Source organism: Ruditapes philippinarum, unplaced genomic scaffold (genome assembly GCF_026571515.1).
Source record: "Ruditapes philippinarum isolate M1 unplaced genomic scaffold, ASM2657151v2 ctg1812_1_1_1_1, whole genome shotgun sequence".
Classification (NCBI taxonomy): domain Eukaryota; kingdom Metazoa; phylum Mollusca; class Bivalvia; order Venerida; family Veneridae; genus Ruditapes; species Ruditapes philippinarum.
In genome coordinates, this window is record NW_026858034.1 from 36182 (window position 1) to 51758 (window position 15577).

Consider the following 15577-nt stretch of genomic DNA (forward strand, 5'->3'; position numbering starts at 1 on the left):
CTACTATATCTCTATGTAGGGCGATGCTCTTTTTGCTCTACACAGATTACACATATGCGATAAACGATTTTTCATATCAACGGACTGTGTCGTAAAAAAGGTCTATAAGCTAAGACATAACCTGTCGAAGATAACACGCGCTAGAAGTACTGATACAAAGGCAAACATTGCTCTTGCAAACATTGTGGTCAACAGGATCAGCAATTGTCGGTATAGTGAACTAGCTATATTTAGCAATTGTCGGTAAAGTGAACTATCTGATAATTGTACAAACAGTTGACACCAAATACATCTCGAGCAATTACACATAGACCCCTAAGACATTTCAACTCGAAAAAATCGTTTTGTCAAATTTACACTTTTTTATACATTTATGTTTTGTTATTTTAGACAACTCTTAAAATATGAAGATTTCATCACTTTTCCCCCCAAATAATCGAGGAAACATGCAAAAAAGCAATGACAACAAAACAAGACAAATTCAACACATTTATTTCAAAACTCAAAAAATCATATTTTTTTAATTTTACATGTCATATCTTGCTTCTTCATGTAGAATGATTTTAAAATTTATGATTCAGATATATAGAAATAAATTCAATGCTATTACATTAACAACTTGTAGATTGATGGTAATGTATTTAGATGATATATATACTTTTTATAGGTCTAATAAAATGACTGTTCTGTTCTGTAATCCTTTTTTAACTTTTACGTCTATATAAATAAAATGTAGATCTTACAACACTGAGTAACAAATTGTCATGTTTGTTTTACCGTAAACATACAGGGACTCCAGTGAAATTTTTTGACTTAACGGGACTTGAAATTTTTTTCGAGAATAATTTTTTATTAAATGAAGGTGTAGACCCATAACCTGTGTAAAAAAAAATTGCATTTTTTTCAGAGTAATTATTTTGTATTATGAAAACTAACTCTAAATTGAAATTCAAATCAGACTCAAATTGGCACCATAATACTTTTTTTAATTTAATTCTTACTATATTTCTTAATTATCTTTTTGAATATCTTTCTGCTTCAAATGTCCTAGATGATTAATGAATCATTATGGAATTCAAATTTTATGTTTTTAGATTTTTAGACCTCAGCGGCGCTCCTTTCTTGACTTGTAAACATCTAAAATGGTTATTCAATATTATTTTTACGGGAGGGCTTTTGTCCGCCTTGTTAATTTCACGGAATGGCTTTTATCCGCCCTGTCATTTTCACGAAAGGGCTTTTGTCTGCCATGCCATTTTCACGGGTGGGTATTTGTCCGCCTGGTCATTTTTGGACGGGATGCCTTTTGTCCGGCAGGGTTTATTTGTCCGTTTTCATTTTTTTACCAGATGAACGCGCTAATTTTGTACTACAAACATTGAATCATCTTCTTTTTGTTTCATGTTGCCATATGATAAATATCGATAAAATATTCAGTTGTAAACATTTTCAAAAATAAGTTTTGTAATAACCTAATATTTTCTGAAAGAAATTAGCTGAATCGTTTAAACAGAATGGTCTGGAACGCTGTTAAGACACATGTTTCCCACCAATTTTGGACCATTACTTTTGAAGAGAACGTAATCTGTTCCTTTCTTATAGAAGTGCACATTTCCAGTCATGTTAAGAATCGATTTCCTTAATCTTGCTATGGCTATGGACTCCTGAAATATAGATTACAAACATCTGAAAAGTGTACGGGGTGCTTCCATTTTTAACTAACCTAAAACAGATTTATTTTTTAATTTTTGGAAGATTTTATAACAGGTGGACTGTGAAACGACAAAATGATTTTAATTTTAGGGGGTTGAAAATCTTAATAGAGGGTGAAGGTTTTAGAATAAATAATGTTTATGAAGAAAATAATATATAAATTCTTATCTTATGCAAGTGCATAAACACGATATATCCATCTACATTTTTCCTTGAATTGCTTAGCTAAAATTGTTGTATCGTTACGGAAATATGTTTACACAATGGTGTAAACATTTGCTTCTGAATTTATAAATTAAAGTTTAGCCAATTAACGCTAATAAGAATTTCGTTAACAAAATGTGTTATTACAAAATTACAAATATTTTATTTATAACGAGGAGAGAAATACCCTCACACAAATAAGCATTATATTTATAATCGAAGTACGTGTTTGACAACTTAAGGGAATACCCTAAAGGTAACATGTACAAATAAATGTACGTTAATATTTAATGCAAATGCTAAAACGGTACAGATTCTCTCCAAAATGTTACAAATATATGAGCTTCTGAAAATCATATACATTGTCCTGTAAAATTTTATGCAACTTTAAATGTTTACCTTCTTTAAGCATGAACGCCCTCTTTAAGCATGAACACCCTCTCAAAAAACAAAAAAAAAACAAACAAACAAACGAAAAGAAAAAAAAACAAAAAAAAACAAAACAATAAAAATGCGCGCGTACATGTTAGAAAAACAAAAGATGTATGAACAGAAATTTATACATTAGCAATATCCAGTCGCAGCTTGGCGTTTTCATCCTTCAGCTCGGCAGTGGTTTTATTGTTGTCACAGTTATAATCACATATCTCCGGATTGATACCTTAAAGACAATGAAATGAAATCATTTCTTTCTGAGGATTTTTGACATGACAGAGCTGGAAATATTTTACGAGATTATTGTTCCATATGCAGAAGATGAAGATCAATAACGTGTATGCATAATTCCAGACCATTCGTTCACTCCGTTTTCAGAATGATTATTTTAATTGTCAAAAATGATCAAAAAATGAAAAGCGCTGAAACGTTTTTCACTCAAATCAGGTGAAGTGTTGCACAAGAATACATTTTTTTCAATTTAGTTTTTGATATATTTACGCTTTTCAATTTATTTCTTAATATATTTCTTTTTTTTTTCATAATTATGTTTGAAGTGATTCTGCTTATCTATGAAATAAATTCATATGAAATGTTGTATGCCTTTGGACTTCAGTGGAGTTCCTATTAGATGAACAACTTTCAGATAGTGAATATTTCGTAATAAAAGTTCAATCTTAATTTCTCCAATGTAAAAGGAAATTTGAATATTTATATAAACTGCTACCCATTCGTAAAAAAAGACGTATTTCAGTTTTGCTATACCTTATGATACACTTGAACAAAATTTACCTTGCTAATACAGGTGTCGAATTTAAGCAGAATTTTATGGTCCTCATGCTTTAAGTATTTTGCTTTCAATATATTTGTTTGTTTTACTTCTTAGTTAAATAGTTTAAACATTCAAGTATAATATTTAAAACAAATGATACGAATTATAAATTGCGATATCGATTTAGAAATCAATCTAAATTTCATTGTATTTCAATCAGATGTATAAATCTATGATGCACAGATCTGTCATGAAATTAAGTATGAAACAAACTTTAATTTAAATGAATTTGATCAAACCTGTTTGTCTTATTGTAGAGCCGGTTGCCTCTGTTGGCACATGAGATGTTAAAAACTTTCCGTGAACTTGATTTCGAAGCCTTATCTGAAAGAAAAAGGAAAAACATAAACAAAAATCCTGGAATCAGCCGTTAAAGTAACAAAAAGGATTTGATTGACAGATAAATGTTAAAACAATTAAATGACTAATAGTAATAGGCAATTGATCACTTGTTGTCAATAAACATTCTGCATAATTTTCAAGATCTTATAAATCATTTACTTTCACACAATCTAAGCACTCAAACATCTTATATAGCAATTCAAATTCTGGAGAATGTTAAACAACATCTGAGTAGTGTCTGCTAAACAATCCTAACAAAAATCATAGGCATCGTAACTAATAAATTAAAAAAACATTCCAGCTTTACCTTAGTAGAGCAGTTGTCTAGTGCTTAAGGTTTCTGTTTGTTAACTTAGATATCAAGAGTTCGAGACCAACTTGGGTCATGACCCTGTTTATGCTATGACACCCATATTGGTTATATCCAAAACATTAAAGTGGTTTATTAACAAGTTACTTTTGGGTTAAAGTAACAAGAGGGCCATGATGGCCCTGAAGTCGCTCACCTGTATATAGACCCCCAGAGCGGGGCCAGTTTAAACCCCAGGGCTTTTGTTTGAACAAACTTGGTAGACACCCATAAGAAGATATTTCATGCTAAACATCTAAGGTTTGGCTCGTTGAGTTTTTAAAAAAAAAGATTTTTTAAGATTTAACTATACACATATAGTTAAATGCAATGACACCCCTAGGGCGGGGCCAGTTTTGACCCCATTTGACACTCACCAGAAGATGTTTCATGCTTAATATCTAAACTCTAGCTATTTGGTTTTTTTTAAATCAGATTTTTAAGTTTTTGCTATACACATAAATAAAATCAATGACCCCCGGGGCGATGCCAATTTTGACCCAAGGGCTTTTATATGAACAAACTTTGTAGACACTCACTAGAAGATGTTTCATGCTTAGTAACAAAACTCTAGCTATTTGTTTTTTTTTTCAAAGAAGATTTTTTTAAAAGTTTTTGCTTTACACATATAAGGAAAATCAATGACCCCCGGGGCAGGGCAAATTTTGACCCCAGGGCTCTTATTTGAACAAATTTGGTAGACACCCATTAGAACATGTTTCATGCTAAATATCTTAGCTCTAGCTCTTTGGGTTCTTTAAAAGAAGATTTTATAAGTTTTTACTATATGCATATAGGGAAAATCTATGACCCCCTGGGGCGGGGCCAATTTTGACCCCAGGGCTTTTATTTGAACAAACTTGATAGACACTCATTAGAAGATGTTTCATGCTAAATTTCTTAGCTCTAGCTCTTTGGGTTCTTTAAAAGAAGATTTTTTAAGTTATTACTATATGCATATAGGGAAAATAAATGACCCCCGGGGGCGGGGCCGATTTTAATTCTAGGAACAAAATTTGAATAACTTTGGTTTTGGACCTATAGATGATACCATAGACCAAATATCAAAGCTCTATGCCATTTACTTTCAGACCAGAAGATTTTTCAAGTTTTCACTATATGTATATAATGAAAATCAATGACCCCGAGGGCGGGGCCAATTTTGACCCCGGGGCCATTATTTGAACAATCTTGGTAGAGGTCTACTACACAATGTTTCATGCCAAATATCTAATCTGTAGCCTTTGCCAAATCAGAGAAGAAATTATTTAGATTTTACTATATACATATAAGGAAAAACCTATGACCCCCCGGGGCGGGGCCAATATTGACACTAGGAATAAAATTTGAACAACTTTGGTAGATGACCCATAGATGATACCATATACCAAAAATCAAAGCTCTGGCCCATGTACTTTCAGACAAGAAGATTTTTTAATTTTGTGTTTTTTGAAATCCTTTTCGGGCCCTATGACCTACATATGCAACAGACCGGAACCATTTGAACAACTTCGAAAGGGGACCACCCAAGGATCATTTCTGTAAAGTTTGGTTGATGTGCAGTCATTGGTTTCAGAGGAGATGTTGTTAATGTTCAAAAGTTGACGACGCACGACGCACGATGCACGACGACGGACACAGGGCCATCACAATAGCTCACCCTGAGCATTGCTCAGGTAAGCTAAATGGCGACAAGCTTGGCGTCCGTACTCTCAGTGCCTGAAAGGAAGGAAGGACCCTCATTTAGCATAGAATACATACATGCTAGAGTAAAAATGTAAAAGCTATACCTTAGGTATAAAAATGATACACTGACTACTAGTTGTGCAGAAGAAAAGTAAGCATGACTCTAACACAAACGACAATGTCTTTTGTTCTATAGGGAGAACATGTGCCAGAGGAACCCCGAATACGCACGCAATGACAACGTTATAAATGCAAGCGCCTATAAACTTGGAGTCCTTCAGAACAGGAATGGTGACTTGACGAGTTTCCCATGCTAAGAACGTTCCAAAAGCTAGAAGAAGTCCTTTATAGACATATAATGCGGCTATCCAATAAGCAGTGGTGACGTTGTAACAATGAAGATAGCTCTCCGAATATATCATGTTGTTGTTCCGAACATCCTACATAAAAAGTCATTAACATTAAATTTAACCAATACTTATTTGTAACCCGTTTTTCATTGCATAAACGCGACGTTTATATTATTAATTATAACAATTGCCGTATAGATGAACTACCTTTGTATCATTTGCTTTGTTGGAAATTCGTATTATTAAAGTGAATAAATATTTTGTATTGAAGTCAAAATACTACTTTTTTTACAATTTGCTACCTTTACGACACATTGCTGCCAATCTGTCTACTTTCTCAAGCTCTTAAACATTTAACTTGCTCTCAATCAATTATATATCATTATTATTATTAAACACATTTGACATTTCTTTAATAATAAAGATAATAAATAACTAAATTAATTCAAGTATTCTATGCATTAATATAGTTCTTACGGATCATTCTGCAAATTAAAGAGTTATTACTACATTTATTTAAAAACAAAAGCAAGTCACATAATGGAATTCAAATACTGGGTATATTTCAAACTTCAGCATTTTCTGTTTTAAAAATACTAGTACATTTCTGTTTTCGCTAAAATGAGATATGACCTTACCATAGCATTCTTTGAAACTTTTGCTTTGACAAGAGGAAAAAACGTTGTCCAGGGAATCAAAATCAACAAATCAACAACAAGCATGGTGCCAATCATTCCAAATAGATGGTAGTCTTTGATTGCCTATAAAATGAAACATAATGTATCAAATACTACAATACTGCATATTTGTAACGTTGCTTTTGGACAGTCATAACGTTTACATGCTTTTTGTTATAATACTACACGTTTGTAACGTAGCTTGTTATTGGTTAATCGTGACATTTATATAGTTTTATATACTTGTACACATATTTTTCCAAACAACCGTTTATATTATTAGTTATAAAGATTTTTGATAGGTTATATTGCCCTTTATAAACGGTTGTTTGAAATATAGCCCGAGCCACAAGGCGAGTGTTATATTGCAAACAACCGTTTAAATACGGTCAAATAACCTGTCAGTAATATTTATAACGAATTTATAATGCTGTGAACTTGATCTTTTAGACGAAAGGGTAAGTTTTCTTAATAAATTGACAGCAGCCGTATATTATAAAACTAAATAAAGGTCACGATTAGATTATCCAATGAAAAGCGACGTTACAAACGTGCAGTATTACACAGTTTTATATACACGACTGATGTCAATTTATGCAGAAATCTCAAAAAGGAAGGTTGCTGATTATAAATTCGTTATAAATATTTTTGAAATATTATATGGCTTTTGGTTTGGGTTCATTTTCAAACAACCGTTTATGTAGGGCCATATATTTTGTCAAAATATTTTATAACAAACATTTTACCAATCTATCCTTTTACACAACATTATTACGAGGAATGCTTTCAATTAAATTTTTTTTGTGACTGTTTTTGATTGTTTTATTGACTTACTTGTAACAGGTGATATCAGCAAAGACTTGCAAATACAAGATAAACCATCATAATTATTAAGTTGATTTTTATGATTACATAGAGGATATTTGTTTGTTTGCATGTAAGATTGAAATATAATTTCACTGAGTGAACACCAGATGCAATATTTTCACGAGTGGTGTAGCCACGAGTGAAAATATAATAGCTGGTGTTCACGAATGAAATATATTTCAATCTTACATGTAAAACAACTAAATTTTCTTTTTATTTCATGATTTTTAAGTGATTTTAAGTATTTTTACAGATTTTGCCGCGTAACGTCGCGCATTCTCCTTTGTGACGTGAACACATCATGACGTCACATCATCAATTTTGAAATATAGTTCTGTTAAATTTCTCTAATTTTGTTACATTTTTAACATGATGTATGGTGACATCGACTTTCTTTCCCTAAAGAAGCAAAATTTACGCATGACAGCATTTATCTCTGCCTGTTATTCCATTTAGTTATGATTCTCTTTTCATCCGCATTCAGATATAGTCCGGCTACAGTGAAAATTATATTTTATAAATTTCACTAGTGGTTTATCAGAATATAATCATCTGATATATTACAATAAAACACTGGAAAGCATGAAATAATTTATTTTCTTTAATTTTGTTTAATATACATTTGCCAGCCTTGTTGAAACCATGTAGACAAGTGTGTGATACTGTTAGCCTTTTAAAGGGTAGATCAAATGTCAGGTAAAGCAGATGGTTGAAAAAAGTCAACAATTCTTATAACGAACTCTGTCAATGATTCTGAAAATGTCATGTGTAAAGTACCTGATTCTTTAAAGCAAAACAAAATATTCAATAAGCAAAGGAAATATTAACTTTTTTTGATAATACAACAGGTAGCTCCCATTAGGTATTGACATTTTTAACAGATTTCAAGCCACGCTGTTTTCGCTTCATCAATTAGTGTACATTTCATCTTCTAATTAAAGAAAAGAATAATTCTAACACGACCCGCATTTTTACCTATTGAACATAGAAGAACCGAAAGTGTGTGTTATTATGCTATAATATCACTGTTTGACGTTCTATATTTAGATATGTGACGTAATCATTATACACGTGACGTAACAACTAAAATGTGACGCGCTGACAATAAGTACGGAAACAAATCAGCCGCAATTAAGCTTATTATAATGCACGGCAGCATTTATTTTGTTGATATCGTGTTAGAATCGAAATAATATATCCAAATCGGTGATTTTATTACTTGATAACATCACTGTTTGTCGTTCGGATGCGCATCATTATATCACTCGGGCTACGCCCTCGTGATATAATTCCCCGCATCCGAACTCCAAACAGTGATGTTATTGAGCAATAAAATCACAGTTTGGGATATATTATTTCTTAAACAATGTGTCTTTGAAATATTAATAATAAGTGAGATAAAAAGATAACCGTTGATGATTGATTTTAATGTCATATTAAATAAACCGTTAAGTCAATCATTAGAAGAGACATTTCTGTTTCTAATTTAGCTCATACAACGAAGTTCGCCGAAAAAAATAGTTCGTGGTTATCAAAAATCGTAGTCTTTTTGAAAATATTTCCGTAAATCCTGTCTACTTCTAATCACCACTAACGGAAATAGTTATAGGGCTATTATATCAAGAATTTGTTTATAATGAACTTGCTTTCCAAGTAAAGGCTAAATTCGTAATAATGAAACAAAACTTTGATTCTTTATTGTCAACGATCAAAGCAAAAGCAGGAATAAAGTTATCGTCTGATCAGTATGGTTGCTGATTTGTGACTTATTGTAATTTTACTCTGCTAAAAATGAAATCAAGAAAGTAACGATTTTTGGTGTACTTTTGCTAGGCGGGGCTCTAGGAAAAGACGCAAGGATACGACAAATTGTTGATATTGTCGTGTTTTCGCTTGGCGCTCGGCGGAACTGAAATACGACCAAGATAGACTTTATCGTATTTACGTTTTTTCGTCTGGCGTGACAAAATAGTAACTTTGTCAAATTATCGTGTTTTCGCTTTGCGCACAGCTTCAGTTTGGAAAAACTGAAAACTGTTTTAACTCATCATAGTTTGCAAACATGTTCCATATAATAATGTTTTTTTAAATACTTAGTTAATATTTTGTTTTTCAAATGAACATTAAGACAAACAAGAAGCCTATAGTATCATATGTGTAAAATCAAGTAGCCAATGAGATGGGGGGATCTCAATTTTCCTCTAAGGATATGATTGAGAGGCTCTTGACGGATTTCTGAAGCTTAACTTTTTAGAGATTGCAATTTGGAATACATTTTGGCTTTTGTGACTGACCCAAATATGCAATTAACCGGAACCATTTGAATGACATTGGTAGATATTTAAATAAAAAAATTCAACCATCGAACATAAAATGCATTTATGAACAGATGGATTTGCATTTTTGTAAACATTAATGTCTGGTATTTGTAGATATAGATTTAAAGGTTAATAAAGTGTCACATATTATTTAGTTCCGGTAAAAATGGTTCATCGTGAATTATGGCTTGACTTTTTAATATTTAGCTGAAAATTAAATCTCTCATTCAAAGTGTTCATTAACTGTTAAGAAGAAATGGTGGTTATTTCATTTATGTCATGAGCATTACTGAATTGTGCCAGTATATTTTGCATAAAATACGCCATCTGATTTACAAAAAAATGTCTATACCTTCCCACGCAATTTGTAATCTCGGAAAACTACATAAACACGGTAAGTTTTCGAGAAAAGTGCTCCAAAAATTGATGTGAATCCCAAGGATAAAAGCCATGTCCTGATCTGCAATTAAAATTATCAAACAAACACTATTTGTAAAAGATACATCATACATTGACGTTTTTGTGTCATCTTGAAGATTTGTACCTAAATCTCTTAATTTAATAAAAAAAAATATTCATATAAAATGTGACTTTTCTCTGAACTTTACTTTAACTTTACATGATAATTCAATATCTAAAACAGTTGAATCATTCAAAAATACAGTAAATTTCATTTGACGTGCTTTTTTAAAAATAGGCCAAAGTTGTCAAGTTTGATAAAAAGCACTGTAATTGTTTGCAAAGCTATATGTTGTTATGGACCACTTAATGCTAATGAAATTTATTATATGTTTTGTTATTATAGAATTAGACTAAAATGTCAGTTAATAAATTAATTGCTCAATCCGCAGATAAATCAATGATATATTATGCAAACAAATGTACAAAGACATCATTGATTATGTTAAGTTTTATACGCTGTAGTTTCTTTGCGAAACATTTTGCAAAATCTCATTTTACTCGAAGATAAATATTGCATTGTAAAAAAGAAATAGACACAGCAAAAACGAAAATATGGTTGCGCTTCAAACTGTTGGTATGATCAAGGTAAGAAATTCGAATGTCGTTCATATTTCTATTTTACCCATTTGAATACACATAGAAAACAGTGTCATAATATTCTACGGTACATGTATTATTTTAAGTTTTCACTTGTACGAACGAAGCTCGAATTAAAGTTCTGTCTCAACATGTCTATATACTAAATCAGGAAAAAAAAAGTTGTTAAAATTTGAAGGATTTAAATCAACTTTACCATACACATGTTGTCGCCGATTGAATCATTCTTGTTTCTAAGGTAGTCTATCGCATTTACAAGAATTTCCAAATACATCAACAGGCATCCGGCAATTATAACATTGTTCACCATTGGACTAGACATTTTAATGGATCTAAAATGTAAATTATTAGTATTAATTATTTTGAAAGACTACTTCTCATATAAATGATTGATAAAGAATAAAATATTTCTGCAACAGCAAGAACATTAAAATATAAAAAAGAACTGTATCAAAAACTGATAGCTTTGAATCAATTATTCACCGACTAAATTGATTCTTCTACTCTGCCTCTGAAAATAAACATAAATTATAATTTTTGTTTTTAATTGCTTCATTTTATTACAAATGTATAAAATAACTAAAACAAGACACTTTAATAAAAAGTTTAAAGTTTGTAAAGGAATCATGTTCATAAACGGCTTTAGAACATTTTTGTGAAAAGACATTGAACTAATTTTTAAATTGATTTTTCATGAATTTAATTTAAAACACGTTAATATCTGTTTACGTGTTCATAAAATGATGACATTAAAGGTATGCTTCGTTTTAGCGCCGTTTTTTTCCATTCCCAGCAAACAATACGTATGTACACGTCCTACCCATAGCTTATCATCTTTTTGACATGAAAACGGGTATACACTTTACTATCGTAGTAATAGTTTAATATCCAAGACAGAAACATTATAATAACTTAGTAACAGTGCATGAAGCTAAATGGTCAACGTATTACATATTGCGGTTAAAAGCGTTTTAAATTGAAGTAACATTTATTTGAACTACATTGAACTGAAAATGAAATAACATTTAATTGAAATTCCATTTTATTTAACTGTTCCACTTGGAAATATTGAAACTAGCGCATAGTCTTTATTTTAAACTGTAACAAACCATGTCAGATAAAGTCAAATAAGATATATGCATTTACATGTATTATATAATTATTTCTCTATGAATCGGATTTGTTGGGATTAAAGTTGCATTAAAAATTACAATAGATTCTTTTAAATATTGAACTGTTTACAGTGGTTTAGAAACAGTTACTATTGTCCTCAGTGATATCAATAAATTATCAGTTAGCACTATAAAATGATCCTCTTGGATTTATTAAAATAGCGTAAGCGTGTTTCTCTTAACTAGATAGTTTAAAAATAATCCTATCATCATGAAAATGATTTTTTCTGATAATAGTATCCTGCTGATTATAGATATTACCTATTGCTGGCTTTTTTACTCCAATGGTTGCTAATTGCTTTGACATACAGCGTAAAATTGTATGTGAACTTGTATGTGAATTTGTTAAGAAGTACAGTTCAAATATAACGCAATAACTATAACAATTCTACACAAAAATCGTTTAAAAGACGAATTACTTATTTATATGGCGCAACAACATTATTAGAATTTAAAAAAGAAATGCTATTATATAAGCCATTTTTTTTAAAAACAAAATCTGAAATGTAATAGAATCCCGGTCTCATCGTCGTGAATTCACAATTTTTATTTTCTGAGTTCACGTTTTCAACTTCATGAATCAAGATTTCAACTTCACGAATTCAACTTCGCGAATTTACGTTTTGAACTTCATGGGGCTAGCTTCGTGAATTCAGGATTTCACGTTCATGAATAATAATTTCAACTTTATGAATTTACAATTTCAACTTCATGAATTCACGATTTCAACATTGATTTAGTATCTGCATTATAAGTAAAGTAACGAAATAAAAAATATCAACAAATAAAAAAAACGACAACAAAGAACATCATGAAAATAAGTTGTTTTATTTCATAGTTTTTACACAAAATTGTGTAATTAACTTGATATCCATATTGAAATGGATCTGTAGAACGTTCTAACATTCCTACTCTGAAAGAAAATATTAATGTTTTCAAAATATAATTTGCTATGGAAATTGTAATTGTTGCTTCCGGGAAAACTGAGTTTATTATTACCTAACTTTCTGTTACTTGCTATTTCCTGCATAAATTAAATTAAACATTTTGCACTGATCATACACATGTTGTGTGTTGTCAATGTAGTGATATTAATTGTTTAAATTAATAAATGTTGTTTAAACATATGCATGTCATGTTGACGTTGCGACGTTGTTATAATTATGTTACAGGACAATATTTATATCGTGTCAAAATTGCGATGTTTGCCGCATATGAGAAAAATGTAAATTTAGATTAGATTCGTATGAATGTTATGAGGTGTACTTATGGAAGTAAAGACTAAAGACATACGCACCTGTTGTTTCTGAAGTAGATATTGAAAAATAAAAATGTCAACGATAACAAGCATCCAACCAAATCCAAGGCAACTATTAGACCAAAGGCTATCCTACTAGGCGGTACTAACACCTCTTGATAAATAAATCTGTCCTTTGGAATCTCGTTACCTTTATAGAGATCTATTTGTATTATTATGAAAGTCAGGGTAATAGTGTGAATTGATTGAAAAAAGTAATATAGAAATCAGTACATTATAAATTAATCTCTATTCTAATATACACACTTTGCTTTTTATACTTTTTGTGTGAAATTTCAAATTTGACATCTTTTCTGAAACATTTTGATCGTTATTTACCTGAAATTAAACAGTCTAAAATAGACTGTCTTTGAACAAACATATATTTGTTTAAAGCGGATTCTTTATGAAAACAGGTAAATTTGGAAAACACCTCATGTCGCACGAAGTTCCTTTACGATAAGGAATCCTAGCAAAGAAGTTACATCTGACCGTGTAACATTTCATATAAACTAAGAGAGAATTTGATCTGATTATTAAATGAAGGTTTTTCAACCAATATTGTATGTATCTTTATAGCATAATTTTACACATTTAAAAACGGAAAATATTCACCTGACCAGAGAGACGAACTATCTACAAGCCACGTCAGCTGACCTGTTGTGCCATCAAGGCTGGCCACATTACGCGTGTCCTTATCTAAACATGTTATTTAACAAAAGTTATAAAATGGTCTTGACAATACTGATTTTACAAAAATGATATCTATATATGTTAGTGTATGCTTTACTTTAAACAATTATAAGTATAAATGTTGCTTATCAAAGAGATTGAAATTAAAAATATATACTGGGATAAATATTTTACTAGACATTTGAAATACAGAAAATTCATCAAAATTGTTTCTAATGTTGCTCTCTTTGTTTCCGCAAATTTTATGACTTTCTTATCATTACAGTACATACGAAATTCAATATCTGTTGATTTAGTCTTTATTTTAGTTGGTCTCAATTTGATGCATCATTAAGCATACCCAACAAATATTGTAACAAAGAAATGAAAGCGAATCTTTTCAGACTCATACGATTTAAATTGTAGACATTTTACGGTTCCGTAGTTAATTTAGAAATCAATAAAAGCATTGTACAAGTATTAGCCTTTGCCTTTTTATAACTCTTTAGTAATGTTTCTTTAACTCATTGAACTTGTTTGTATAAATTGTATTTATCTAGCTATAACCATGTATTATATTTTATGCTAAATTAACCTCGTATTCGTATTAGATTTATTTACTCCTTTTTTATTACTCTTTATTAGTTCTGAAATTAAAATGTGTACAACGCAGTATCATTTAGCAAACAAGTTTATGAGATATATCTGATAAAATATGAACAAGCTTATCTCAAGGTTTGCTTGACAAGAACAAACTAAACGATTTACATTTGCTCATAGATCTTAATGATACTTGAAAACTTGAAATTGGTTGACAATACTTACAAAAGTTCTGTTGAATGAAATTGACACCTACTCGACTACCAGTCTCATCAAAGGCCACCGGTCCCTTAAACATGATTAAAAGTACATCAGTAACATAAATGTATACAATATAGTGTTATGATTTTTTCATACCAGGGTTTAGTTTCATGTACATTTAAGGAGAAAGGCAATATTAACTAAAGAATTACTCGTGAACAAGATCTTTTATTAAATAATTTTTATTCATTAAATTATCTGGGTCTTATAAATAACATGATACGAATCAATGTTTCAAATAAGAAATTTTACCAACTGCAAAACAATTTAGTACCAAACATAATTCCAGACAATTGTAATAAAGCTATTGTTTGCTTTTGATACTATGAAAGCCCCTTTACATTTAACTTTCTTCAAGATGTGCTTATTTCGTGTAAAATACCATGACATAAATAAACCGTCTGTGCCAGCAGTCAGTGTTTATTTCTTTTTCTTGCATATCACACATGAATCTTACTTTGAAAATAAATAAATTTTCCTCCAGTGGCGAATGAATTTGCAACTTTATTTATAACGGCAAAATGATGTTATCCTAAAAATTCATTCATCTAACTTACATTGCAGATGTTATACCTTTCCCGTTATGCTTGAATAAACTTTTCTTTACGACAATAGTTTTATGAAAACAATATACGTCACAATTTCTGCAAGCATGTCGGGAAAAATACAAATGCTACATTGGGGAAAATATATACCATTGGAATCAAAAAATATTTGCCTATAACATGGTGCATGTTTAATAT

The 15577-nt window shown here is 30.6% G+C and overlaps 1 protein-coding gene across 1 annotated transcript in view; it reads right to left on the reverse strand.

Annotated features, from left to right (window-relative positions):
- Positions 1–1426: 1426 nt before the first annotated feature.
- Positions 1427–15577, reverse strand: part of LOC132751879 (gamma-aminobutyric acid type B receptor subunit 2-like) — a 29236-nt gene continuing 15085 nt past the window's right edge. The window contains exons 8-17 of the mRNA XM_060742086.1: positions 14799–14862; positions 13917–14000; positions 13302–13464; positions 11029–11164; positions 10126–10233; positions 6550–6672; positions 5666–6001; positions 3424–3508; positions 2481–2578; positions 1427–1664 (exon numbers count right to left, since the gene is read on the reverse strand). Coding sequence (XP_060598069.1) covers positions 1506–1664; positions 2481–2578; positions 3424–3508; positions 5666–6001; positions 6550–6672; positions 10126–10233; positions 11029–11164; positions 13302–13464; positions 13917–14000; positions 14799–14862 — 1356 coding nt within the window. The 3' untranslated portion in view covers positions 1427–1505. The remainder of the gene's footprint in view (positions 1665–2480; positions 2579–3423; positions 3509–5665; positions 6002–6549; positions 6673–10125; positions 10234–11028; positions 11165–13301; positions 13465–13916; positions 14001–14798; positions 14863–15577) is intronic.